General features: G+C 43.5%; 1 protein-coding gene across 7 annotated transcripts in view; it reads right to left on the bottom strand.

Annotated features, from left to right (window-relative positions):
* LOC126272103 (cellular tumor antigen p53-like) overlaps positions 1–25,972 on the bottom strand; it is an 86,857-nt gene that overhangs the window by 36,381 nt on the left and 24,504 nt on the right. For 6 of the 7 annotated variants that reach the window (XM_049974689.1, XM_049974687.1, XM_049974692.1 and 3 more), the window contains exon 4: positions 21,975–22,223. In XM_049974689.1, coding sequence (XP_049830646.1) covers positions 21,975–22,223 — 249 coding nt within the window. Of the gene's footprint in view, positions 1–21,974; positions 22,224–25,033; positions 25,161–25,972 lie in introns of all 7 variants that reach the window. The other variant, XM_049974694.1, reaches the window with a different exon arrangement.

Here is a 25,972-nt window from a genome sequence, read left to right on the forward strand (position 1 = left end):
TTGATTGAGCAGACTAAGTCCATGGCAAACACTGTTTGTGTTATGGAATAAGAATAAAGTGGATGCATTCAGAATCCTGTAACACTGAAAATTCCATCTCTAAATGAGCAAATTCAATCACAGGTCATGGAATCCAATGCATTGAGCTGTTTAACCTACTTCAGCAATGTGTTCAGCCCCCGCCCCAATACACCAGGAGTGATTCAAAAATACATATGCCACCTTAATGTTGCGCTGAGCTGACAGCTACAACTTGCACCACAAATATTGCAGGAATATAAATTATTGCTACTGATTTGCAGTTTTCACAGCATGGATTGGTAGTCAGGGGCTGGTATTGTTGGCCATCAACAGATAATAATACTACTTCGAAAGTGTATTTTTTTGTGCAAACATAAATTTTTAAATGGAACAATGTCTATTGACATTAATAAAATAAAAGTACAGTAAATTAGAATGTAAGAGGTGTTTGTTGCATGATTCTAGTGCGAGTCATTTATGAGATGTATTTTGAACAGTTCCCACACTGACACTTGTACAATACCAGTGGTAGCACACACTTAAAGAACAATCCAAGTACATGCAATAGTTAGAAGGATTATGACTATTAATCAGACAATTGATCATCACAGATTGCATTCAAATTGACCATTGGCAATGGCAATACACGCTTCCAGTCTGATATGGAATGACTGCTGCATACATGCTAGCATTTCAGCAAAGATGTCGGACAAGGCTGCGGTAATACATCATTGCATATCATCGGGTGTAGACGGTATGTTCTTGCAGACAGCTTCTCTTGTAGACAGCTTATTTCAGCTTTCCCCACAGAAAACAGTCTACAGTTGTCCAATCCAGGGAACGTGATGGCCAAGGTACACGTCCTATGCCTCCAATCCAACAATTTGGAAACACTTCTTGAAGACATGCTGCAGTACTTCGTGCACTTTGGGCTACAGCCATCATGTTGGTACCACAGATTCCTCCTAGTCTGTAGAGGAAGGTCTTCTAACACCCACGGAAGGTGTCCTGTTAAGAGGCTGTGATGCTTGTGCTTGGGTTCAGTGTTTTGTCTATGAAAAACAGGCCTACGAGCTGATGGTTCACTATCCCACACCACAGGTTAACACTCCACGGACACTGATGTTCCACCGACAAAGCCAACGGGACTGCCTCATACCAATATCGCATGTTTTGGTAGTTCACTAAACCATATACACGATATATTTGGAGTATTCTATCTTAATGTCCATGTAAACACGTTAACACAATTCTCACAATTGTTTCCATGCAGCTCTTGATGGAGAGAGATGTAATAGGGATGGAAGTTGTCAATGGAGAACGAGTAGGACACTTACCTGACTCATGCCACTTCCTCGTACGAATGCACGGGGGCAAAACTGCAGATCAACTGCAACAGCAGCAAGAACATAAATTTCCCCCCGTTTTGTCATCACTTGTTTCCTTCTGTTACTTTATCTAGGTGTTATATAAACATTTTCACATAACTGGTTGAATGATTGATAAATAATTCCTAAGATGATTGATATCTACTGGGATAGCTTGCCACATATGCTGTACAAGGACAAACTGCATTCTTCCTATACTCTCTGTACACCATGAGCATGTCGGCTTTTTCTGCATTGGTAAATCCCATTGCCCACTCACAACCTACTACTTCGACTGTCACACAATAACTGACTAGCAAGTCACAATGCTCTCAAGGAACACACAAGCACACTGTAAGCAAACATAACATCATATCTAGGAAATATGCAAGCTGAATGGCACAAACAAGAGTCGGTGTGGGTATTTTTCAAAATATGGTATCTTGTATACGTTTCACACCAGACTCTTGCAACAAACACCACTGATATTCTAATTTAACCTACTTTTAATCTGCTAATGTTAATAGGTGTTGTTACATTTAAAAATTTTACTGTTTGCACAAAAAATACACTTTCTACATGTTGTTACAATTAGCTTATTGGCTAACAACACGATCTCGACTACCAATCCATTCTTTGAAAATTGCATGTCAACAGCACTTTCTATTTACGCAATATTTGCTGTGCATGTTTTATGTGATTCACCCTGTATACTATCATAGACTCTACTCTATTCCACGGTAAGGAGATCTGCTGCCAATTACGAAATTAAACGAATGCTCCAGTGGGAAATACACAATAATTCTTCAACTAATTATATGCCTGCCAAACTGATGGTCAGGAAAACAGAAAGAAATGAGTGGGTGGATAAACTGTCACGAATTCTGAATGATGACACATGGAAACAATGTGTCCTTGAAGCAGTGGTTATTTTGACAGCGAAAGTGTGTCACAAGAAGGATCGTAATGACTGTAACATCGAGAATATTCAAATCTGAGGTGGGGGTGAAGACATTATTAAAAAACCACCCTCAATCGTCTTTGCTTCACAAAAGAAACAAGAAGTGGCAACATCTTTATGTGGGGCCTTTTGAAATAATAAGCATGCCTAATCCAGGCACTTATTTGCTTGCTCATCTGGACAGCCAATGAATCAGAGGACTGCATGTGATTTGACCAGATGACGGATACGTAATGTGACATATGTGACAAGACGGAACAATTTGTATAGCTGTAAACAGTAAGTTAAGTAAGCAGATATGTGTCATTGTTTTCCAATATGTATTACATGTTAATGAAATTCCTTTTAAATGTGTTGATTATTTATGTGTATATATTAGTGAGCTGATCTAAAAATAGATGAGCATTGTTTGAAAGCATTCACTCAGAAGAATAGGCAGTAAGTGATTTTTCATTGTGTGTATGCCCGTGAATAATCAATCCTTACCAGGAAGGTAATAGCCATATTATTAAATATGTTTAGTATGTATTCATTATGTATTAGTTTAAGGAGGATCTTGCTGCAACAATTGATGAAATTATATTCACCACATAGATAAATACAGTGATGCAATTAACAGAACCTAACGATCTGCGTAAATTCTGAATAATTAATAATGTGATATCCAAACAAGGAGTCAGATTTGTTTATTTTATATTTTGGAGGAGGAATTGATCCTTGGACAGTTGTCTTTTTAAGCCTCACAACCCTGGTACAAGTTGGGTGAGTCATAGAGAGGAGTACAGTGTATTACAGCATTTTGCCCTATACAATCCCTCGCCAGCATTGTACTGGTGATTCTTGAGACAGGCGTAGGTAAAATTTGTAATCAATAAGTCATATTCAATTTTACAATTTGAAATAAAACAACCCTTTTGTTTTACATTCCATTCTAATAAGTGATTTTATGTAATACATTAAATCTCATGAAATTTATTATTCCATTTGTTTAGTAGTAGGTCATGCTTGTCCAATATATGTTTGCATTTACAAATGAAGCCCTAATTAAGAAAATTTAGATTAGCATTGTTATCTTTCAGTATTTTATACAATATGATGTATATTCTCTGTAAAAGACATTTTTTATTGGATACGTCAGTTTCGGCATAAAATAAGCAAGGTTTTGTGGATAGTTATTCATAAAAATGTTAAACTTTTAATTGTTAATTTCATAAATTTGCAATGTGGTAATTTCATAAATTTGCAATGTGGTTTTGTTGACTAGATTGTTAAAAAAATTTATAAATAGGAGGAGCACAAGGCTCAATAATGAACAGTTGGAGACAGTTTTGAGATGCAGTCACTGTGTCACACGTCTGTGCTATAATCTAATTGTTGTAATACAGTTTTGTGACTATGTAGCCTGTTATGTGGAGTGGGCTCTCACTAAGAAGAAATATTGCAGCTTGTCATAAATAAACCTCTATAAAACGACTTGATACCTGGATTATTTCATGGGATTCACGTAACTTGGTCCAGTTAGCAGATGAAATGGACCGAGGCAACACTTCGTCAGCACCGGCAGCAGCGGGAAGCAGATTACTCTGAGTTACACCGAACTAAGATATGTATAAAAAAATCAACTGAACTATATATGTGTCACTGCAGAACTAATTACTAAAGTGTAATGTTTTGGAAACTGTTCCAGCAGTAAACATTTGCATTTGTCTCAAAGCAATTCTTTGAATGGCAGAGGCCAACGTGATCTGTAAGAAACACCCCTTGATCACACGATTGATGTCTATGGAACACAAGAATAATAACAAATTTTCGAGTTTTTTTTGTTTAAATCAAATTCTCTCTTTTCAATAGTGAAATTTTTCTGGGCCAAAATTTTCAACATCTCCTCACATAACAGTTTCATTACAAATTGGCATTTGAAGTTTCATTACGTTGGCTAACTGACCTCTAGTGGAACTCTAGCAGTCAAGCAGTGAGTCAGTGATCAAAGAAAATCACTAAATCACTGAGATATTGAATTTGTGGGTAAGCATTTTAGTGCGCTCCCTCTTGTGCGACTGATAACTCTATGCTTCACAAACAGTAATCTTGTGTGATCTACATACTCAAGACTATCTGTGAATAAAACCAACTGTTGTGTGTCAACATGAGTAATGATGTGCAGTTTGTGAATGCTACATATGAGTATTATGTGATCATATCACTTAGTTACATGTGAACTGTGTTTAAGTTATCGTTGCATGTGACTATATTGCACAATGATAAAGGAATGATGTGATTTTGGACTTTAGCGACTGCTACTTCTTGTAGGCATTATTCGATCAAGGAACTAATCAGACACTCAGTGACTGCACCATAGAGGCAACATTAATACACACCATCAGTGTCAGCATCCATGCAGTGTGAACTGAAAATAACCTGCTTAGAAGTAGGCTACTGTAAACAAACTACTACTGCGAGGATTCTAATTTGACAGATAAGCCAAGTGAATGACAACATTAATGGGCATTCAACTGTCCTGCTTTCCAGATTGCTACTTGCATCCTATGTGTAATTGCATTCAGGACCGAGATGCTGGAGTTGGTGACTGTGTGTGCTTGCTTGAGTGTGTGTGTTTGTATGTGTGTGTGCGCGCGCGCGCAAAGTACATAGCCGGTACCACTTTCCATTGCAGATTTCATAAACACCTCTGTCTGGTTCTGAACTTTGACTACTTTTGTTTCCTTAATTTTTCATACAAGTTGACATACAACATTAGTTACTTAACTCAGTAATTAATAATTTTATTTAATTCAATTTAATGTGAAATTTATACTTATACATGTAAACAAGAGGATTCACATTGTGCAAGATTAATAATTCCATGAATTTTTCCAATTTCCGTCTAGCAACATTTTCCTTAAGCCAAAATCAAAACAGATCTAATTATTCATCAAAAACAGTAAATTCTAACCTAGCCATATTTTAAAGCAATGCGTAGCTTTTTTTAACACACACACACACACACACACACACACACACACACACACACACACACACACACATTTATAAAGGCAAAGTTGCCTTTACAAATGTCTAGCGCGATCGCGCTAGAATGTATACCTGGCCTTTCCCCCCCCCCCCCCCCTAAGATAAAGTCTTTCCGCTCCTGGGATTGGAATTACTCCTTACCCTCTCCCTTAAAACCCACATCCTTTCGTCTTTCCCTCTCCTTCCCTCTTTCCTGATGAAGCAACCGTTGGTTGCGAAAGCTTGAATTGTGTGTGTATGTTCACCTGTCTATCAACCTGCCAGCACCTTCGTTTGGTAAGTCACATCATCTTTGTTTTTAGATTTATTTAGATATATTTTTCCCACGTAGAATGTTTCCCTCTATTATATTCAGACTTGTTACTTATGTATACTGTGAATGGTGGTCCATTTAGTGTATTTTGAGTATACTGTAATTTTTTTTTTTTTGGCGGGGTTTGGGGGGGGGGGGGGTGGACTGAAGGCTTAAAAGTGCAATCAAGCTGTTCCCCCAGGTCATTCCGAGACGAGCGGTCATTCTGGTGGAGTCTGGGTGTAGTGGTCACTCTGTAAGGATCCGTCTTGAAGTAATGTGTTAGGATGCTGATACTCCACTCTCAGACTTGCAAAAGTGATATATTTTGTGTAGCAAGCAGCCACATGAATACTTTAATATTTTTTCATACTTTAACCCTTTATAGGGCACAGAAATTTTATCCTTCAAAGCAGCAGACACGAACATTATTAAGTTTCTATTTACACATGGAAACAGGAAAATATGGATTTTTACACTGACAAACCAAAATTGAATTTTTATGAATTTTTTTGCTTGGCCAAAAATCGACCACAACCTATTTAAGGTCACATTTATTACCTGAATGTTTTGTTGTTGAGTTTTCAACCACAATCTTTAGACTCATATATTAAGAAAAAGTCATCTCTTGAAGAAGCTAAACAATTTTATTCCTGGGTTTGACACTAAAACAACTACTCTGAACAAAATACACATTTTCAAAACAATTTTTCTATTGAAAATAAAAATTTTACCTTTATAACTAAATTGTGTAAGCATATCCATCTTTAAAAATTATTTTGATAACCAAGCAAAGTGCATCCAATAACACTCAATCATTTCATATCGTGAAATGGTGCAAAGCACTGCTCGCAAAGTGCTACCTTGCAGGAACTACAACTAAGAGAACTTCTTTTTGGTTCTGCTCCGCTACTACACATTGCACACCACCTTGAAGTACCTTTTACATGCATGTGTGCTCCAGTAGTAGGAGACAAGCTGACCTTTGAAGTGATGTGTGATTTATTCTTACTAATAAGGACTTTTGGGTGTGGTATAGTTGCCATCCTTGATTTGGAACAAAAACTCCCTATTAGATAATTTGCCAGTATGATCCGGAATGTTAAATGTGACTGCTGTTTACTGTGTATGATTAGTTTGCTAGTTTCTTTGTACAGAACATAGGCTTTCACTATTGCTGCATCTATAAAGTAATAAAAAAATTTCATCCAGACACACCTAGACTTCCATGCTACATTATAGGGTGCATGATGCTGGTCAAATCTATCTACACAACCCATATAGCGGTTGTAATTGGCAATGGCTTGAGGACAAGGGATCATTTGCTTCTTCCCCTTCTTGTCACAACGTGTAAAACATGTTCTCTGTAGGATTGTGCATACTGCTTGCACAATGACTGACTTAGTGCCCCTGTCTTTCCATTTTGTTACAGACAGCGAAGTCAGTTCTTTATCGGTTGAAAGGGTTTGGGAAATACCTCCTCGAAGATAAAATCATCCCACACCTGAAAATCTTTCTGCAACAATTTAGATAGGAGAGAAAAGCTGGAGAAAAAAAGATTGTAAAACAAACAGTATCCATGATGTTGAAAAGATAATGAAAGTGACAATACAACTTTCCCAAGGGTGTATTATGTTCATCTGTCTTTCCTTCACAAATCTGAAAGTTCAACATGTATCCTGTTACAGAGTAGCATATAGCAAAAACTTGGTGGCCACACTTAATTGGTTTGAGTGACACGTACTGCTTGAGAGGGGTCCTGCCTTTGAATGCTATCATACTTTCATCTACTGAAAGGAATCTACTTGGACTGAATGTTGCTCTGAAAAGTTCATTCACTTGATTCAAAAGTGGTCTTACTTTATGAAGTTTGTCTTAGCCCGAAGCGCCTTTACTGGCCATCTTTTCATTGTCATTCTGATGCAGATAAACAAATTTAGAAATAATTTGTGTGACATTATATTTGCAATTCTTGGTACATGAAATTTGGGATCAGTTGACCAATACTGGCTAATACTCTGAAGAGAATGGGATTCCACATAATTAGTGTACCATTAAAAGCTTTCAGCTCCTCCCAGTTCAGATTGAGAGCTGCTCTTCTCTGAATAACATACATGTTGGGACTACTACGAAATTGAGAAAAGTGTAAAAAAAAAAAGAATTGTGAAAATATCTCACATGGGGAACTTAAATTTACTGGCGTAAAATATTCACTATAAACACTGTCACTGAATTTTCTTGGTTCAACTCCACATTTAGTGAACTGGCATTGCCCCTGTATTATTGCTGTTCCACCAGTCTATAAGTCACTATCATCTGAATGAGTAGCAGAACTTGTCAAAGAATGTGGAGGCTGAGTAATAAATACAGGATCTTCACATTCATCACAGGTACTGTCATTGGAGTCTAATTCCTCTGCCATCCTGCACAGGATGAACTGTATCAGGGAGGCACTGACTGGCCTTGGGTTCATGGAATCTTCTGCATCTGTATCACCCCCCCCCCCCCCCTACTCAGAATCACCCGAAGAAACATCAGAACATGAATCTTCAAGAATCTGCAGTATCTCTGCTTCGTTCAGTCTTTGTCTAGCCATTTCACTACAGAAGAAATTACACTAATGTACCCATTATTCACCACAAAGGAAAATAATAACCATAAAAAACATTGATCACTCATATAGTACATAGTAGAAACTGCTATGATAGATATTTCATAAAAATTACCTCAAAGCAAATCGTCTTGATGTCAAGCAGAAGAAAATGTAGGATGTCCAATTCTGTACTGCAGCATGCCAAATGTGCATACAACTTGAAAATAACATCTCAGCAGAAAAGTTACTGTCTCTCTGTCAAATTCGGTGATGTTCTTACAACATTTCAGTTGCCGAATGTATGAAAATGACGACCACATCTTCATGGGTCACAGTTTACAAAAACAGTCTGCTCTGTATTTCAGCAGAATAGCAGTAATGAAGAGCTTTCTCAACAGTGTAATTGCAAATCGTTTATTTGAGGACTACTAACTTTCTATTTCAAGACATTACTGGCACTTTTCAAAAGATAAAACTTCAGAGAACGACTACAATGGGCAAAATTTATGTAACAACAAAAATACACTTGCCTGTAAAGTAACAAAGGCGATAAATACCTCTGACGTGGTCGGCAACATTCTGTGGTTGATTTTTCAACCACAAAGGTAATGTATGTACCCCTGCCGTCTGGTGTGAGAATTTAGCGAGCTACATTGTGGCTACTTTTCCAATCGGAAAACATTCTCACTGATGTGCTGGAGCCATAAAGACTAAATCACACCACAAATCAATGAGAAAATGCGCCCTATGTTATGTGGTTGAAAAATCAACCGCAAACCTATAAAGGGTTAAATTATAGTACTCGATCTTCTCACAAGGATTTTATTCTACGAAAAGTATTAATGCTTGTAAGTCAAAAACCATTCATTCCTCTCTGGACCCAAGGTGAAGCTGCTAAAAAGAATGGCACTTGCTTTCATCGATGGCCTCACTGTTTGACAAATTTCCAAAACTAATTTCACTGTCACACCTCTGCTCATCATTCCGAAGTGGATGCACTTTCTCAAATGGTTAAAGGGAGCAAACTACAAGGTCATCAGTTTCTCCTACCAGGAAAAGGCAAGTCAACAAAACTACACACCAAAGAAGGACCCAGTGCACAAAAGGAAACAAAACCCCAAGTCTACCGAAGATCAACAAAGCCTAGAGGATGGAACAAAGAAGAAATGGGGGGAAAGGAAGAAAGGTCGGCCAGGTGCCCCATCCATGGGTAAGCCAGAAACCTCCAAAGACAGAAAGTGCAAAGAGGGCTTACCCCCCATTTCTTTTTCTTTTACCACCACCACCACCTACCAGAGGCACCCTAGCCAACATTATCTTGAAAAGACTAACAATACGCACAGGGCAAGAGCAGCACAGGAAAACAGAGGAAGAACAAGTCTAATAGAGCATGTGAGAAGGGGGAAGAAGAGCAAAATAGTAGGTAGGTAAAGGATTGGGGTGGACCACCAAGTTCACAAAGCTGCTGCCTGTTTGGACCAGAGGAGGCAGCAGCGTGCCCTGCAAAGCCCTCAATGGCCCAACTAGGCCAAGTCACCCTCCCTTAGAGTGATAAAAACCCTCTTTTCGAATAAACCGCAATACCAAGTCAGACAGGGCTGGTCTAAAAGGCACCAGTTCCCAGTCGTAACCAAAAATGGTGTATCAGGTCCACCATCTGTAATGACAAAGGTGATGCCAAGCCATTGTGAGACGCCCATAATCTAGACGGGACTGGACCAATGCTTTTTTGAGCCTTATCAGAGTAGAATAGTCCGCAACCCAGTCGGTGTTGCTGACCCAACAAAGAGCACTGAAGTGCGGGCAACATGTCTGCGTTAGTTGACACAGACGGGAAAGCTGTGTCACCCGCGCATCAAGGACCAGTCCCAAATAACGTTGAGAGTCCACCACACTGACGGCCAGGTCCTCAAGGTACAGATCCAGATGGGGATGGACTGTGTGGCGATTACAGAAATGCATAAAGCAGGTGCTGGCAGCCGAGAAATGGAAGCCATGAGTGAGAGCACATGATTCTACTTAGTGTATTACTCCTTGCAGTCTGCATTCAGCAACACCCGTCACGGACGAATAAAAATAAATGCAAAAATTATAAGTATACAAAAAGAGGAACCTCATAGGCCGCATAGACCACTATTAGCTACTGAAAAGAGACACACACACAAAACAACACTGCAGAACGCCATTCTCCTGCAGGTGGGAGCTGCTACAGGAGGGGGCAATTGATACCTGAAAAGCATGATATGAAAGAAAGTTCCAGGGGGAAAAAATAAAAACGGGGCAGGTTATGGACGCCCCACTCATGTACAGTGGAAAAGGATGGTGGCTCATGGAGATCGCAGAAGTGTTGACACCAGGCAAAAGTGTTGTAACGGCGACCAGAATGGTCGCAAGGCTGAAGAGAAAGAAAGCGCGTCGAACCCACGGAGCGGCCCACAAACAACCGCACAATGGGAGAGGACGGGCACGGCCAACGAAGGACAGAACTAACAACGAAAGGATCAAAACAACTGAGTCACACGAAAACCTAACAACCACATCCACTCGTACACAGAACAAGAAAATAAATAAGCTGTCTAAGATGAGACAATGTGTCCGGAGATGTACGCAAGGTTAGACTGGATGGCTGAGAGAGAGGCAGGCACTTCAGTACTCTATCGGGGGCACCTCTATTGGCAGCTGGAACCAGGTATTCCACTGTGGAACCCTCACATTAAATGCGGGCCCAGAGGCGTGCGCTGCCACAGCTTACGGCGTGATGGTGCAGTGACCTCTAGGCATCTTCGACATCTATGAAGTCTGGTGGGGATTCAAATTCCGCAGCGTGCGGTATCAGATTCTCCCCCCCCCCCCCCCCCTCCAAACTTGAGCGTAGGGGCGGAAAAGCCCCGGACAGTGCCGAGGTGGGAGGCAGTGGAAAGCGGAGCTGCGCTCATCAACCACTATTGGTGGGGAGGAAGGGATGCCTCAGGTATCCATGACAGCCGATCCAGAGTCCAGGGTAGGGGAGGGAGCCGCCGATCCACCCGGAGGCGGAGAGGGCAGGGGAGACGGCAACCAGGGGCACGGACGGTGACTCGAGGACCATGTCCGTACCTGAAGGAGGTAGGGAAAGAGGCAGTGGGCAAGTCCCGTGGCGTCATGCGGCCTGAGCGATTGTGATGGCGGCGCTCCAACCCTTTTGACGTATGCACCGACGTCACACACCACCCATGGGCTGCGACGACTGTGACGGGTGTCCAACCCGCCTTGCGCCCGTACTCACGGCCCCACACAGCCGTGCCAGGGGCATACCGCTGTGAGGGCCGGGAGGAGGATGCCATCAGCAAATGGAGGTGCGTCTGCAGCTTCGCCCATGAAAGAGCTCTGCCGGACTGCATCCGTCAATTGGCGTAGTGCGATGGGTGCTCAAAAACAGGCCTACGGCTGACCCAGTTGGAGATGTGTCGACCGCTTTAGTCAACTGGTGTTTAAAAGTGCGGACAAGCCTCTTGCTGTGCCATTGGATGAAGGGTGGAAAGGGGAGGCTACGGATGTGTTTGATATCGTTGGCCTGACAGAAGCCGTGGAAGGAGGACGCCGTGAATTGGGGACCATTATCGGAGACCAACGTGTGTGGCAGGCCCTCAAATGCGAGAACCTGGTCCAGGGCCATGAGTATAGCCTCCGTGGTGGTGGATGCCATGCGGACAACATATGGGTATTTGGAGTAGGCATCAACAATGAGTAACCAAATAGACCCCAAAAACGGGCACGCAAAATCGATATGGATGCGATCCCAGGGCCGGCGAGGCACAGGCCAGGGTGTAAATGACTGAGGGGGGCTAGCCTGGTGACACGCACAGACAGTGCACCTACAGACCAGGCACTCAATTATCAACATCGATGCCGAGTCAATACATGTGCCAGCAAGCCAAAACTTTCATACGGAACATACCCTAGTGCCAGCGGTTTAACAAACCAAGCACCTGAAGCCGCAATTCTGGAGGGATGACCACCCGATGGGCATCTGGCTCCGTTGCCAACAGAAGGACATCATCGACCACAAAGAGCCTGTGGGACAGGTGGCACCAGGGGCTGAAATCGGACTGCATCCACTGAGTAACATAGGACGGGCGCCCGTTGACCACATAGTAGAGAACCTGCCGGAAGACAGGGTCGCGGCGGGTAGCCGCAGCAATGTGAGCAGGTATAAGAGGCAGACTGTCTAACACATCCCGGCATGCAGAATCAATGTGAAAGCAGAGGACCTCCTGTTGGTCAAAGGCAGGATCGGGGCCTGATGGGTGACGTGGCAAAGCGTCCACTTTAGCATGGTGGGCGGTAGGCTTATACCGGATGGTGTAAGTGTAACTACGTAAAAACAATGCCCAGCGCTGGAGACGGTGAACCGTCCACTTTGGAAGGTGAGAGTGGGGTCCAAAAAGTGTTACCAAGGGTTTATGGAACTTCAGGAGGGTGAATTTTGCCCCAAAGAGATAGGTGTGAAATTTTTGGACGGCGAAAATGACTTCCAGAGTCTCCTTTTCAATCTGGGAGTAGTTCCTTTGTGCTGGGGTCAATGTCTTAGAGGCATAAGCGATGGGCTGTTCGGAGCCAACGCCATCCTGGTGCACGAGGATGGCCCCAATGCCGTATGCCTACGCATCAGCCGCCACAACCAAGGGGCAGTGCGGAGAAAAAGGAGTAAGGCAAGGGGCATACTTGAGCATCGCCTTTAAACGGAGAAAAGCCTGGTCACAGGCAGTAGTCCAATCAAAAGGTACCCCTTTGTGACGCAAGTGATTGAGGGGTTGAGCAATGGAGGCAGCCTGGGGCAAGAACTTTTAAGTAATAAGTAACCTTGCCCAAAAATACCTGGAGTTCAGATAAGTTCTTGGGACAAGAAAGGGCCTCAATGGCCGCGACATTATGACCCGAAGGGCGAATGCCATCTTTGCTAAGCCAGTGGCCTAAATATTCCACTTCCGGTTGGAAAAAACAACACTCGTCCAGCTGACAGCGTAAACCAGCAGACCGCAGAGCATGAAATAAGGTGCTGAGGTTTTGCAAATGTTCCTGGTGGGAATGCCCGGTGACCAAAATGTCATCCACATGATTAACACAGGCAGGGACAGGCTGTGTAAGCTGCTCCAGGAATTGCTGGAAAACGGCCGCTGCCGAAGAGACACCAAATGAAAGGCGCTTGTACTTATACAATCCGAAAGGCCTGTTGATAACCGCTATGTTCTGACATTCAGCATCCACGGGCAACTGGTTGTATGCCTCAGCTAGGTCGATCTTGGAAAAATACTCTCCCCCTGGCAAGCTTGGCAAGAAGGTCTTCCTGCCGGGGAATGGGGTAAGTGTAAATGAGGGACTGAGCATTGACTGTAGCTCCGAAGTCCCCGCACAGTCAAAGGGACCCGTTGGGTTTCCGTATGACCACCAGTGGTGTCGCCCATGCACTGTAAGTTACATGCTCCGGCATGCCAGCAAACTGGAAACGATGAAGTTCCTTTTTCACCACTGGCCGTAAGGCCACCAGACGGGGCCGCGCCTGGAAACAGCGAGGCTGTGCATCCGGCCGTAGGGTGATGTGCGCCTCAAAACCAGAAGCACATCCGAGATCCTGTGAAAACAACGACGCAAAGGAGGAGCACAGATCGTCCAAGTCCTGAAAAGGAACAGCCGTGGAAACAACATTAACTTTGTTGGAAAATGAAAAGCCAAACAGTTGAAATGCATCCAGGCCAAAAATATTCGAAGCTGACGGATGGCTGACAACAAAGAGGTTAAGGAGCTGGGAAACGCTTGTACGTCGCCTGGATGACGAACTGCCCACAAAGGGAAATGCAATCGTCTCCATAGGTGACCAAACGGCGAGAGGAAGGCGACAATGCAGGAGAGCCCAGCCAGGCATATGTCGCCATAGTAATCAGGGAGACGGTGGCACCAGTGTCAACCTGAAAACTGACATCTTCACTGAAAATGTGGGGCGAGAGGAAAATCTTCCATGCTGATGAGTCATCCTGTGGGATGACCGATTGCAGAGCATGGACAGTATCTTGAGGCCCAGGAGAGGAAGGACTGGAGCGAGTCGAGCGACTACAACAAACCAATCGGATGTGGCCCTCCTTGTTACACAGCGTGCACGTTTGCCAACAGTGGGTATAATCAGCCAATCAGTCAGCGAATGGGCAGTAAAGCACTGTGGGCAAGATGGAAGGGACCACGCGACCGGTGACCGAAGGCGCCAATGCCATAGAGACGTCAGACAATGAGGAGTCCCAATGGCGCTGGCCTCTGTCAGCCGGGCCACGTCGACGTCGCAAGGGCGGAACCCGCAGTGGCGCCTCGTTCGCCACCACCTACGGTCGCACCATAAGACGCTCATTAGTCGCCTGAGCAATTTCAAAGGAGTGGGCAATGGGGAAAATCTCTTCCAAGGAGGTGTTGTTGAGTTTTAACGCCGCAGTACGGACCTCAGGATCGGGAGCCAGCTGAACCACCACATTCCGGATCAGGGAGTCTGCATACGTAGCCTTACACTGCTGATTGGCACAAGTAAAATCTTGTTTCTTATAATCTATCTTGATTGCACTTTTTTTTTTCATATGACCGGTTTCGGTTCATTCATAACCATCTTCAGATGTGATATTTCAGTTACAGGAGTAACCCGTCCAAATCCAGCAACTTTCACATGCTGCGTCACATATCTCACATATTGGACGGGTTACTTCTGTAACTGAATAAACAGATCTGAAGATGGTTCTGAATTAACCGAAACCAGTCATACGAATAAAAAATTTTGCAATCAAGACAGATTATAAGTAACATTATACAATCACTGATTGCTGCTATCCCATTAGACATTATGTCTGTTTTTACAAGTAAAATCGCATCGACGGCTGAGACCCTGCAAGTCCGTGACCCAGGAATGATACGACTGACCAGGATGTTTATGGTATTGGTGGAACTCCAACCGAGAGGCGGCCACATGGTAGTGTTGGGAATAATAGTTGGTCAGCAAAAGGCAGATCTCCTGGAAAGAGAGAGACACAGGGTCGCACAACGGTGCCAACTTGTGAAGAAGAAAGAACGTGTCTGGGGAGGCCCAAGACAAAAAAAAACGACCGCTGCAAGGAGTCGTCCGTGACTTGAAAAACCGTGAAATGTTGTTTCAGCTGATGTAGGTAGGTTACCCAGTCCTCTTTAGTGTCACTAAAGGGTGGAAACGACGGCGGACGTGAGAAAGCATCGGACATCTGAGGACTCCGAAGCTGTTGTGGTAACGCGCCCTGGGCATTGACTTTGTCCGTTAGCAACTGCAGGGACTTTTGTAAGATATCCAACTGGAGCTGCTGCTGCTGCAGTTTCTTCAGCAAACAGACCAACTTCACCTCCATACCAACAACAACCACTGTTTACCTCATCGCCAAAAATGTCGTAACGGCGACTGGAATGGTCGTGGGGTTGAAGAGACGGAAAGCGCAGCGGGTCCTGCAGAGCGGCCTGTGAACAACCACAAACAGGAGAGGACGGACACGACCAACGAAGGACAAAACGAACGAGGACAGGATCAAAACAATCGAGTCACACGAAAACCTAACAACCACGTCCACTCGTACACAGAACAAGAATGTAAATAAGCTGTCTAATGCGAGGCGATGTGTCCGGAGACGTACGCAAGGTTAGACTGGATGGCTGAGCGAGAAGCAGGCGCTTCAGTACTCTATTGGGGGCACCACTACTGGCAGCTGGAACCAGGTGTTCCACTGTGACACCCTCACACTAAATGCGCTCCCAGAGGCATGCACTGCCACAGCTTACGGTGCGATGGTGCAGAGACCTCTAGGGGTCTTCGATGTCCATGACGTCTGGCGGGGATTCAAATTCCAGGGCGTGCGGTACCAGAAAAAGCCATTTGTATCTGTAGTACAGCAGCCTCAGTGAAAAAAACCATACTGGGTCGAAGCCAAAAGATCCCAGGATTCAAGGATCCAATACAGCCTTCAACTCAATACTGGGTCGAAGCCAAAGGTCCCAGGATTCAAGGATCCAATACAGCCTTCAACTCATCATATGTTCAAATAATTTGTGGAAAACATTGTATAAACTGACCGGACAAAACAAGTCCATCTCAAGATGTGGTTTACCCAATTTCAAAATTTGAATAGTGACACTTTCTTGCTACTTGGACGGGAATTCCTCTTGACAGACAGACAGTTAAAAAGGGGAAGAAAATGCATGGCGAATTTCCATTTGCTAAGTGGGGTGTTATAAGCTCGAGGCAGCAGGGAATAAAGATAAAAGGTGTTGTTCCGGCCGTGTCTGACTGGTGGACACTGAACCTACTCTGAAGCCTGGATGAAATGCTGAGCAATATGCTCAGTGATGGAACCCAGGCTGCTGAGAGTAACACCATTCAAAGAAATTCTTGGAACACAGGACAGCAGTCAAAAATGCACCTGATCACTGCCCACATCTGCAAAGAGAAAGTATGCAGCCTGGTGACAGTGACATATCATTCACAACGAATCAGTTTCTAGCATTTATGAACATAGTGGCCTGGGCACAAATCCTTTTAAAGGCCGGGAGGCATGGGAACAATCTTTAATAGCTGCAGCAATTTCGGGGGGCCACCAAGGGACAGTCTTCTGTTGAGGAGAGCCTGACAAAGATGGAATTTTCAAAGCAGCTGCTAAAAGAATGGCATTAGTCAAACTATATATGGACTCATCAATGCCACTGTGTGGTAGAGCAGTGGCATGGCAGCTGACGAGAAGGCATCCCAAACCACATTAGTAAAGGCCCACCTGCAAGAACTTCCGAACGAGTAATACTAGAGAAAAGATGAAACAATCAGAAAATGATCACTGTCGCAATCATCATGAGCTCCCTGGTGAATGAAGGGGAAGAAGGAATCCAGTGCTACATACAGAAATATCAATGGCCAAGAAAGAGCTATGTGTAGTATTAAAGTGAGTGGGGGTCCAAGTGGTGAGGGGTCTGAGATCAAGCCCTACTAGTAGAAGGTATTCAACGATCCTGCCCCTGTCATTGGTTGCAGTAGCACCCGACAAAAGGATTATACGTGTTAAAATCCAAAGGAGAAAGAAGGGGGGAGGGATCTGTCGAAGGAGGAGAGCACATTATATAGATGAACCCAGGAACTAACAATGTCCATGTGGACGAACATACTGACACCACCAGAGGCTCACAAAGGGCTGACCCGGTTCTGGCAGAAGGCTTAGGAGCCATGAAGAGTCCGTAGGTGAGTATCCACAAAACGAGATCCCTGCAATACAACAAAAGCTAGAGAACAGAGAAAGATGAGACTGCAATTCCAGAAGGTGACAATAGGTATCATTACAGTCCCACTGGAGGACAGTAGTAGATGAGCCCATATGGACGTCAAACAGGTCAGAAACAGTTATTTGTAGAGAGAGCATCTGTCACCAGTAAGCACAGAGTGGCATTCTCGTGTGAAAGATCAGAAAATGATTACGAAGAAAGAAGTGACAGCTCCTGGGATGTCAGCAAGGTTTCGTCCCAAGAATTATGCATGTTCTTCCTCTCCTTCAGAGGGCAAGAGGAGATGTGATTGGGAAGACAGAAAGTCCCCAAGCAATATCAGGACCCAAATGACAACAAGCGGCCTTGAGGCCCACCGTGCATGGGTTCCGCATCCAACTTGAAATACAAGGGTTTCTGTGCTGCAGACATCGTGAAGGGAGGTTCATAGAGGCAGCCCCATCCCCAGTGGGTGCCAGAGGACAGGGTTTCTTCTCCGGCCAAGGAGAAGGTGCAGTCCAGAGAAGGGTGGGAATAGCAACAGCCAGAGAGGAGGAAAGGGGGGAGAGGACGGAGTTAAGGAGGAAAGCTCAGAAGGAGTAGGAGTAGGAGGGGGAGGATAGGATGCAACAGAAGCAAAAATGGGTAGTAAAGATATAGGGTGGAGAAAGTTGAATTTCTGTCAAACTTCAGAATAGGACAGATGGTCTGAGAGTTTTGAACTCCTGAATCTTCCTTTCCTTTTTATAGATTAGGCAATACGGCAAGCAAGGAGAATGTGGGCTGCAACAGTTAACTCACTTGGGCAGTGGGTGTAAGAATTCCTCACATGGAGAGGACAACTGCTGCCACTGTAAATAGGATTCCCCTCACATCACATGTGACCAAAACGGAGACACTAGAAACAGCGAGTGGGAGACAAGATTTAGGGCTTCATGTTACAATGGTAAACCATAGCTTTGAAGACATTTTCCGGAAGAATACCCCATCAAAAGGCAGGATGAAAGTGCCAGCATCAAAGTGATAGTTCTTAGAACCTCTGCGGACTCGGTGTACGAAACAAATGCCATGTCATGCAAGGTTAGTCCTGAGTTCCTCAGACTGAAGGAGGAGGTCCCTTGAAAAATAATGCCTTGGGTCATATTTAAAGACTGGTGAGAGGTAATACTTACTGGGATATCTCCCAAGTGCTCGTAAGCACAAAGGGAAGTCAACTGACTGGCAAAAGACGTTTTACTCAGCAGAGAACGAGATCACATCCTACTAAGTGGATCAACTTTAACAAACTTGTCATCGAAATATTCTACCAGGGGGGAAAAAAAAGGGGAATTGAAAGAGAGGGGGGGGGGGGGGGGGTAGTAGGTAGGTTTGCTAATGGCGAAAGTATCCCCATTGCTTCTGTCCTGGAGTGAGCCAAGTCACATGGAAAGGATTTTGCCTCAATGCCTCAAGCTGGCAGGTCTGGCCCTCCTCCTTTTGGACGCAAAAGTAGGAGCAGAGATAGAACTGTTTCTGTCTGAAGAAATAGCTATGGAAGAGTGGCCAGAATTAAGGAGCTTAGCATACTTCATGCACAGAGTATCCTCCCCGGTACCACCCACTCCAATCAGGGACTCACCCCGCAGGCACCATTCAGTTGCAGCTAGAGCCACCTGGCGCAGCAGCCACTGTCAGGAGTTCCAATGTCCCAAGAAGATGAGCAACGACTCCCAGGCATAAACAAGGCAGTGACAGTGATCTCTGTGTTGTCAGGGGATGCTGTCAGATGAGCACATAACAGCCCCATCACGCAAACTGGTTACACGTGCTGCTGACCTAGCAGGTGAAGGTGTGGGGGCTAGGGGATGAAGGAAAGGTGGAAAGAGAAGAGGGAAGAGGAACCAACCCTGGAGCCATAGAGAGGGAGTTCTTCCCCAAATGGTTCACAGTTCGGTTAGACAGCCAACTGGAACAACTGCTTGGACAGTTCCTGCATCTAAGTGTTGCCTGGTTCTTCAACAGGTCCTGCATTATGTCCCTTGGGTCGGCTTGCTGAGCTCTCAGAAGCAAACCACTTGGCATTCACCTTTCATTTTCCATCAGCAGCGCCAACATCTGGTTTTGCAAGGTTTTGTGCTCTTTACAGAAGCTGACAAATGGCACTGCGAAGAGCAGCCATCCTCCCTGCAATACTGGGGCTTCCATCTCTTGTAGCAGTCCCATTGAGGAATTTCAAGCACTAAGCAACTGATATGTTGCAATATCTACTGATCTTACCTGGATGATGACATTGCACAGGTGGTTCAACAGGCACACCTGTCAGCCCCACCCAAATCGTTCTCTTGTGGCCTGTGGTGGTGGTGGTTAGTGTTTAACGTCCCGTCGACAACGAGGTCATTAGAGACGGAGTGCAAGTTCGGGTTAGGGAAGGATTGGGAAGGAAATCGGCCGTGCCCTTTCAAAGGAACCATCCCGGCATTTGCCTGAAACGATTTAGGGAAATCACGGAAAACCTAAATCAGGATGGCTGGAGACGGGATTGAACCGCCGTCCTCCCGAATGCGAGTCCAGTGTGCTGACCACTGCGCCACCTCGCTCGGTTTGTGGCCTGTGTCACAGCTGTGGCACTGAAATCATGCAGCATGGGTACTTCCTTCGGGTCCAGATGATTAATTGTTGTATGCCAATCCTCCCACTTCCCATATGTTGTATGCCTGCAGCAGCCAACGAAGACCACAGTGAGATCTTTTTAGAGGATCTTTGCAACAGACAGCAAACCTCATATGCTGGTAACTGGCTTTTTTTCAAAAGGTTTTGCACCTGCAATAGGATTAAATATGTTGGTACTTCTATGTTTCACCCAGCCTCAGATGTGTTAACAAAAAGAATTCACTTACATTAAGAGCTCCAGGGTATGGTGCATCTGCTTCAGCACTAAAATCCTTTGTTTCTTACTGGTTCACTCTTGTCAATGGTTGTAACCCCTCACAACACCTTCATGGTCATCCTAACAGGACACTTCTGCATCTTGTTCCCAAACATACAATGCGAAGGGGAGACAGCCACACTGTTCAGTGCAAAATGTCCCATTGTGGGTACACATACCTGGGCTGAATTTGGGGTGGATCCAGATAGTGTTGGTGGCTACAACACGTGGGATGCTACAATGGCACCACAGTAAATTCTTGAAACAGCATAGAGGTGTTTGACCTCCTCTCATTGGGGAGTTCAGTATCACTAAGACATTGTAGCTCTCTCTACTCCTAGAGGGCTGCCTGGTCCCCCCTACTATGAGATGAGAGTGCACTTTCCACAAACATCCAGCCGCACTAGGATCGCCAGCACTCCCAGATGTCACACAGGAATCTTTCACCATGATACTGCCCAGCTACCAGCTTCATCCTCCACATTGGTCAGCAGGTAATGGCCCCACATATCAGTTCATGGGGGGGAGGGATTTAGTAACCCTTCTGGATGTGAAAATGGAAGATAAGAATGCAGCGATGTAATGTCACACACGCACGACAAAGGTGCATGCGGTGGAGACACAGCTGATATAAAAGACCAGTCGTGAACTTCTGTAGCTGGCAATTTAAGGATGACCAGTGGCAAACACCCTTTCAATCACTATAATCCAAAAGCCTCTCCAAGTGAACTACAATTGTTGCTGCTGTTTACATCATCTGATTTAGACTTGTGTCACATACTGCATCGACCTCATATGTCTAAGTGTATGGTTTCCACCACCACCATCACTACCACCAGGCACAAAAATGGGTCAAATGGCTCTGAACACTATGGGCCTTAACATCTATGGTCATCAGTCCCCTAGAACTTAGAACTACTTAAACCTAACTAACCTGAGGGCAACACACAACACCCAGCCATCACGAGGCAGAGAAAATCCCTGACCCCTCCGGGAATCGAACCCGGGCGCGGGAAGCGAGAACACTACCGCACGACCACGAGATGTGAGCCCACCAGGCACAATGCAGCTTTTCTTAGTGTCATACAATATGAATGCATAGTGAATTAGAATGTTAATTTCTATGTGGAACTATGGCTTAAACACTTTCCACTAAGAACTATATTTTTTTGTTTTTAGGGGCTAACAGCAAATTTTACTCTGTTGTCCTCAAAGTGCGTGTTGCAAATATTTTGTATGACTGGGTTCATAGATGGACAATTATTCTTTTTTCCCCATTTCTGTTGATAACATCACTGCACCACAGGATGGATATATCAATAATTTTATCAACAAGAATCAATTGCTTAACAAAATAGCCCCAAAAAGATACCGTAAGTCTTAAAATTTCCACATTGTACAAAAATATGCATATCACAACAATGGATGAGATCTTAATGATACCAAGATAGTACAAATGTACTGCAAAAGTTTGAAGTAACCTTGAAAATTCACTTTTGAGAGTTTTCATTGTTCATTATGAAACATACCACCCAATGAGCATCCTCTTGGTGTCTAGATGGTTGGATATCAAAATCATATTGTCCAGCAAAAGCATCAATATGAGGTCGCTTAACAGTTGCTGGGAAGGAAGCTGATGCTGCATTTGTGGTTGCTGTTGTTGTAGTTGATGTTACAGAAAGTGGCCCTAACCCCATCGCTGTTGGCCATGTTAAACTTTCTTCTGTTGTATATGCGTCTTCAAGGCAGTACTCTGTCCGTGATGATACAAGCATTTCCTGAAAACATAAAAACTAGTATGATCTTCTGAAGTATTATTGCAAACTAGGTAATCAAAGAGAAACATTACACTATATTTTAATATCTTATAGAAAGTGACACAAACATTCTGTTACATCCAAGCAAAATGAAAATGTCTGGATGGTCTGTGTCCGAGGCATGGTGCATGTTTGCTGCACCTGTGCCTCTGGATGATAGCAATCCTGACATGACAGAAATTGTAATTAACAATGTCACTGTGTAAACATAAGAACATGTAGATAATGTCTGATGCAGAGCCCTAAATTAAACAACATTCACTGAACAGTGTACTCCAAAACATTTGTGTCTGCACCAACATTGTACTTATCTGTATCTACTACAGATTGGCACCCATCCTGTTTTACAGGATGCCCTAGCCCCTAAACTCCGCATTCTGTGAAGGCGTGTGGATGCTCAACACCTTGTCACCTACTTGTTATTTCATCATTCTTCAATCACTTTCCATAGGTGCATACAAACAGTCAACCAACTTCTCCATTTGTCAAAGTCTTTAATTTCATTGGATTTTCTAATCTACAGCTCATACTGTCACTAGAATGATTTTGCATCCATATCTGCTCCCCATACATACTTTTCTTACACCATCACATGTCTGCAATGCTATCAACTGGCATTCGATCTCACTGAAGGTAGTGGTCATAATGGTTTCGTTCAACATTGTTGTAGAAAGCTCCTTCAGAGTGTGTGTGTGTGTGTGTGTGTGTGTGTGTGTGTGTGTGTGTGTGTGTGTGTGTGTGTCATTTACATTGGGTCTTGTGGAAGTACTTCTGGATCCGGTTGTCACATTCAGTTGCGTGAAAACTGAAGCTTGACTCAAGAAGTACTTACATGGGAGCCAATGGACATATATGAAACACAGTCAGGCTTCTGCTGCCAAAGACTGTGGCCACGTGTGTGAATTACATTGGCATGAGTGTGTTATCTATTTTAGACATAGGCCTTGTTGGCCGAAAGTTCACTTTCCAACAGTCTTTCTGTTGTGCCTATTTGCGACTTAGCATGTCTGCTATATGGTGAGTAGGGACTATCCGTTTCATTACATTGTTACTGGCATATAAACCACCAAAAAAGGATCTAAATAAACTTGGTAAAACAGGTTTCATAAAAAATTCAGCTGCAAAAGATGAGTAATAGTTATTCTTATCTATGAGATAAAAGGCGTATACACAAAGTTTGTGACCTTGGTCATCCCATGCTGCTTCGAGGTCATTAGAGACGGAGTGCAAGCTCGGGTTAGGGAAGGAAATCAGCCGTGCCCTTTCAAAGGAACCATCCCTTTGTTCAGGTTTACAATGATGTCAACGGGTTTAAAATCCACAAGCTTTTGCCCAAGTATTCCACAGCCATTGTCAGGTGATGAGCGTCATGTGGTTGCTGAAGTAATTCTTATATGGTGGCACTATTGCCTGTGATGTCACTGGTGCCCATTCTGGCACCATATAAGGTAATGCTTCTGTTGCAAGACCACTATGACTGCTTCAGCATTCTGAAGCTTGGGTTCAAAGCTATACATAACTGCAGACAGAATATTTATTGGAAGGTTTTACGAAATTTTTACGTGAATCACTTCTTTTACGACTCTCACAGAAACTGTTTGTCCACCTAGTAATAGATCTTTTGTCAAATGGAATTCCATGTCTGTTTTCCACAGCAAGCTATGTGAAAGGTGATGTAGACCTCACAACTCAGAGAAATCTGCGGTAGGAGTATGCGCTGGAAATCACGCACTGAATTACACTCAATGACACAGTAATAAAAAGACAAAAAATTCTGGGGTAGCTTCATAAAAGAAGCAAACAACACACACATTTCTAAAAACACACTCAATAAGACAGCAGTCTGCAGCTAAGCACAGCTTGGATCCTGGCCACCAGAAGGTTAAAGCAGGCACAGTACTCTTGTAGCTAGAACGTTACCTTATAAGGTGCTGGACGGGGCATCACCTGATGTCACACGTGGTAGTGCCACCATATGATGGCAGCAACAAGCCCAACAGAATTTTATCAGTATATATCGCCATAAAACCATGCTTTTCTATAAAATGATTGCCTCTACAAATAACAATTTTAACACACTAGTAGCGAAGTTCAGGAAAAAGAAAGCTAATATTAATGACACGAAAATTCTAAATAGTAACTCTAAAAATGTGAGAACTCTTCCTCAAGCATAACTACCTTAAACCTTTAAGGAAGGAAGGTTAGCATTTTAGCACGCTGTTGACAGCAACATGATTACTGAGTGGAGTAAAAACTCTACCTCAGGAAGGAAATTAGCCCTGTTGTTTTCAAGAGAACCATCCCAGCATTTAGCATAAGCAATTACAGAAAACTCTAGAAAACCTACATCTGGATGGCCAGAAGAATATTTATACCGCCATCCTCCTGAATGGGAGTCCAGTGCCTTAACACTGTGCCACCTCGCTCAGCCTTACATCCAGAAAGAAAAGTATACTCCAATTTAAATGAACAAAAATATGTTCTTCAAGCACTGAGCTTACCATCTAATATCCTTAAATAGTGCTGGGATTAACACACAAATTTCACTGACAAGTGTTTCAAGTCTCAGTGTCACTATGCCTTTTTAACACTTTGTCAAAAGAATTTTCCTCAAACGACAACCAAAATAAATAAAGAGGTTCCTAAGGAGTTGTTGGCTGCAGCCTGGAGAAGATGGGAGCCAGTTTTGCTCTCCTGATCAATTTGTTTCAGACATCAGTTCTGTACGAGGTCTCACAAATAAGTTAAGTAAACTGTTTCATTCAACTTACAGTTCCTCAGTCCTTGTCTCCTTCAAAGTACTTCCACTCCGCTCCTCTAATCACACACTTCTCTCGGTGCCGTTTCAACTTCACCAAGCAACCTCAGAAAACTTCCTTTTGAAATGTTCTTCAGTGCCTGTGACAAACACTTCGTAATGTCATAAAGGCGTCAAAACAATTTTCTTTAACACTTTTTTTTTTAAACACAAAAACATCATTAGGATGAATCTGGGCAGCAGGGAGACTAAGAGTGGACTGTAATCCGATTTTTATCACAAAACTAGAGTCCTCAGCAATGTGAGTCTGCAATGGACTCACCACAACAGGATATCACATGTGGACTCTTTATACTGACTGGAAATGCCAGCTTCTTCCAAAATCAGAATGACACTGTGGAACCAAAAACTATCTACCCTTCACAACCATAATCTGGCCAGTAATCAAACATCTTTACTGTGATTACGAGCCGCAACCAAATACGTAAAAAAATCTGCCCAACTGTTTCGAGATTTGCGATTCACATACTTTTATTCTTATACAAACTTATATAGAGTAACTACTTTGGGTACATTCGTGTTTTGCAATGTGATACACTAAACGAACAGTTTCACAACATTTGCCAATTGTGAAAGCTGCGTGATCTGGTGGGGGCCACAACAGTGGTGAAGGAATAAACTTTTGCCACAAGTGTTAGCTTTTCGTAACTTTTTTTTTTTCATGCTATCTTTTCAAAACTGTAAGAGGAATGACAACTGACTGACACAACATTGAGACAAAAATTCAAAATATGCAATTCCAATTATGTCAAAAAAAAAATCAGCAAGGCGTCACTCTGACACAGGTTCTTCAGTTTATTTTGATCATGGAGATTAACTGCCAGTCCACACTAATGAGTAGACTTTTGTCTTAATGTCATAGCCCTCACCTGTAATGATCCTTAACGTGAAT

This window comes from Schistocerca gregaria, chromosome 5 (genome assembly GCF_023897955.1).
Source record: "Schistocerca gregaria isolate iqSchGreg1 chromosome 5, iqSchGreg1.2, whole genome shotgun sequence".
Lineage (NCBI taxonomy): Eukaryota > Metazoa > Arthropoda > Insecta > Orthoptera > Acrididae > Schistocerca > Schistocerca gregaria.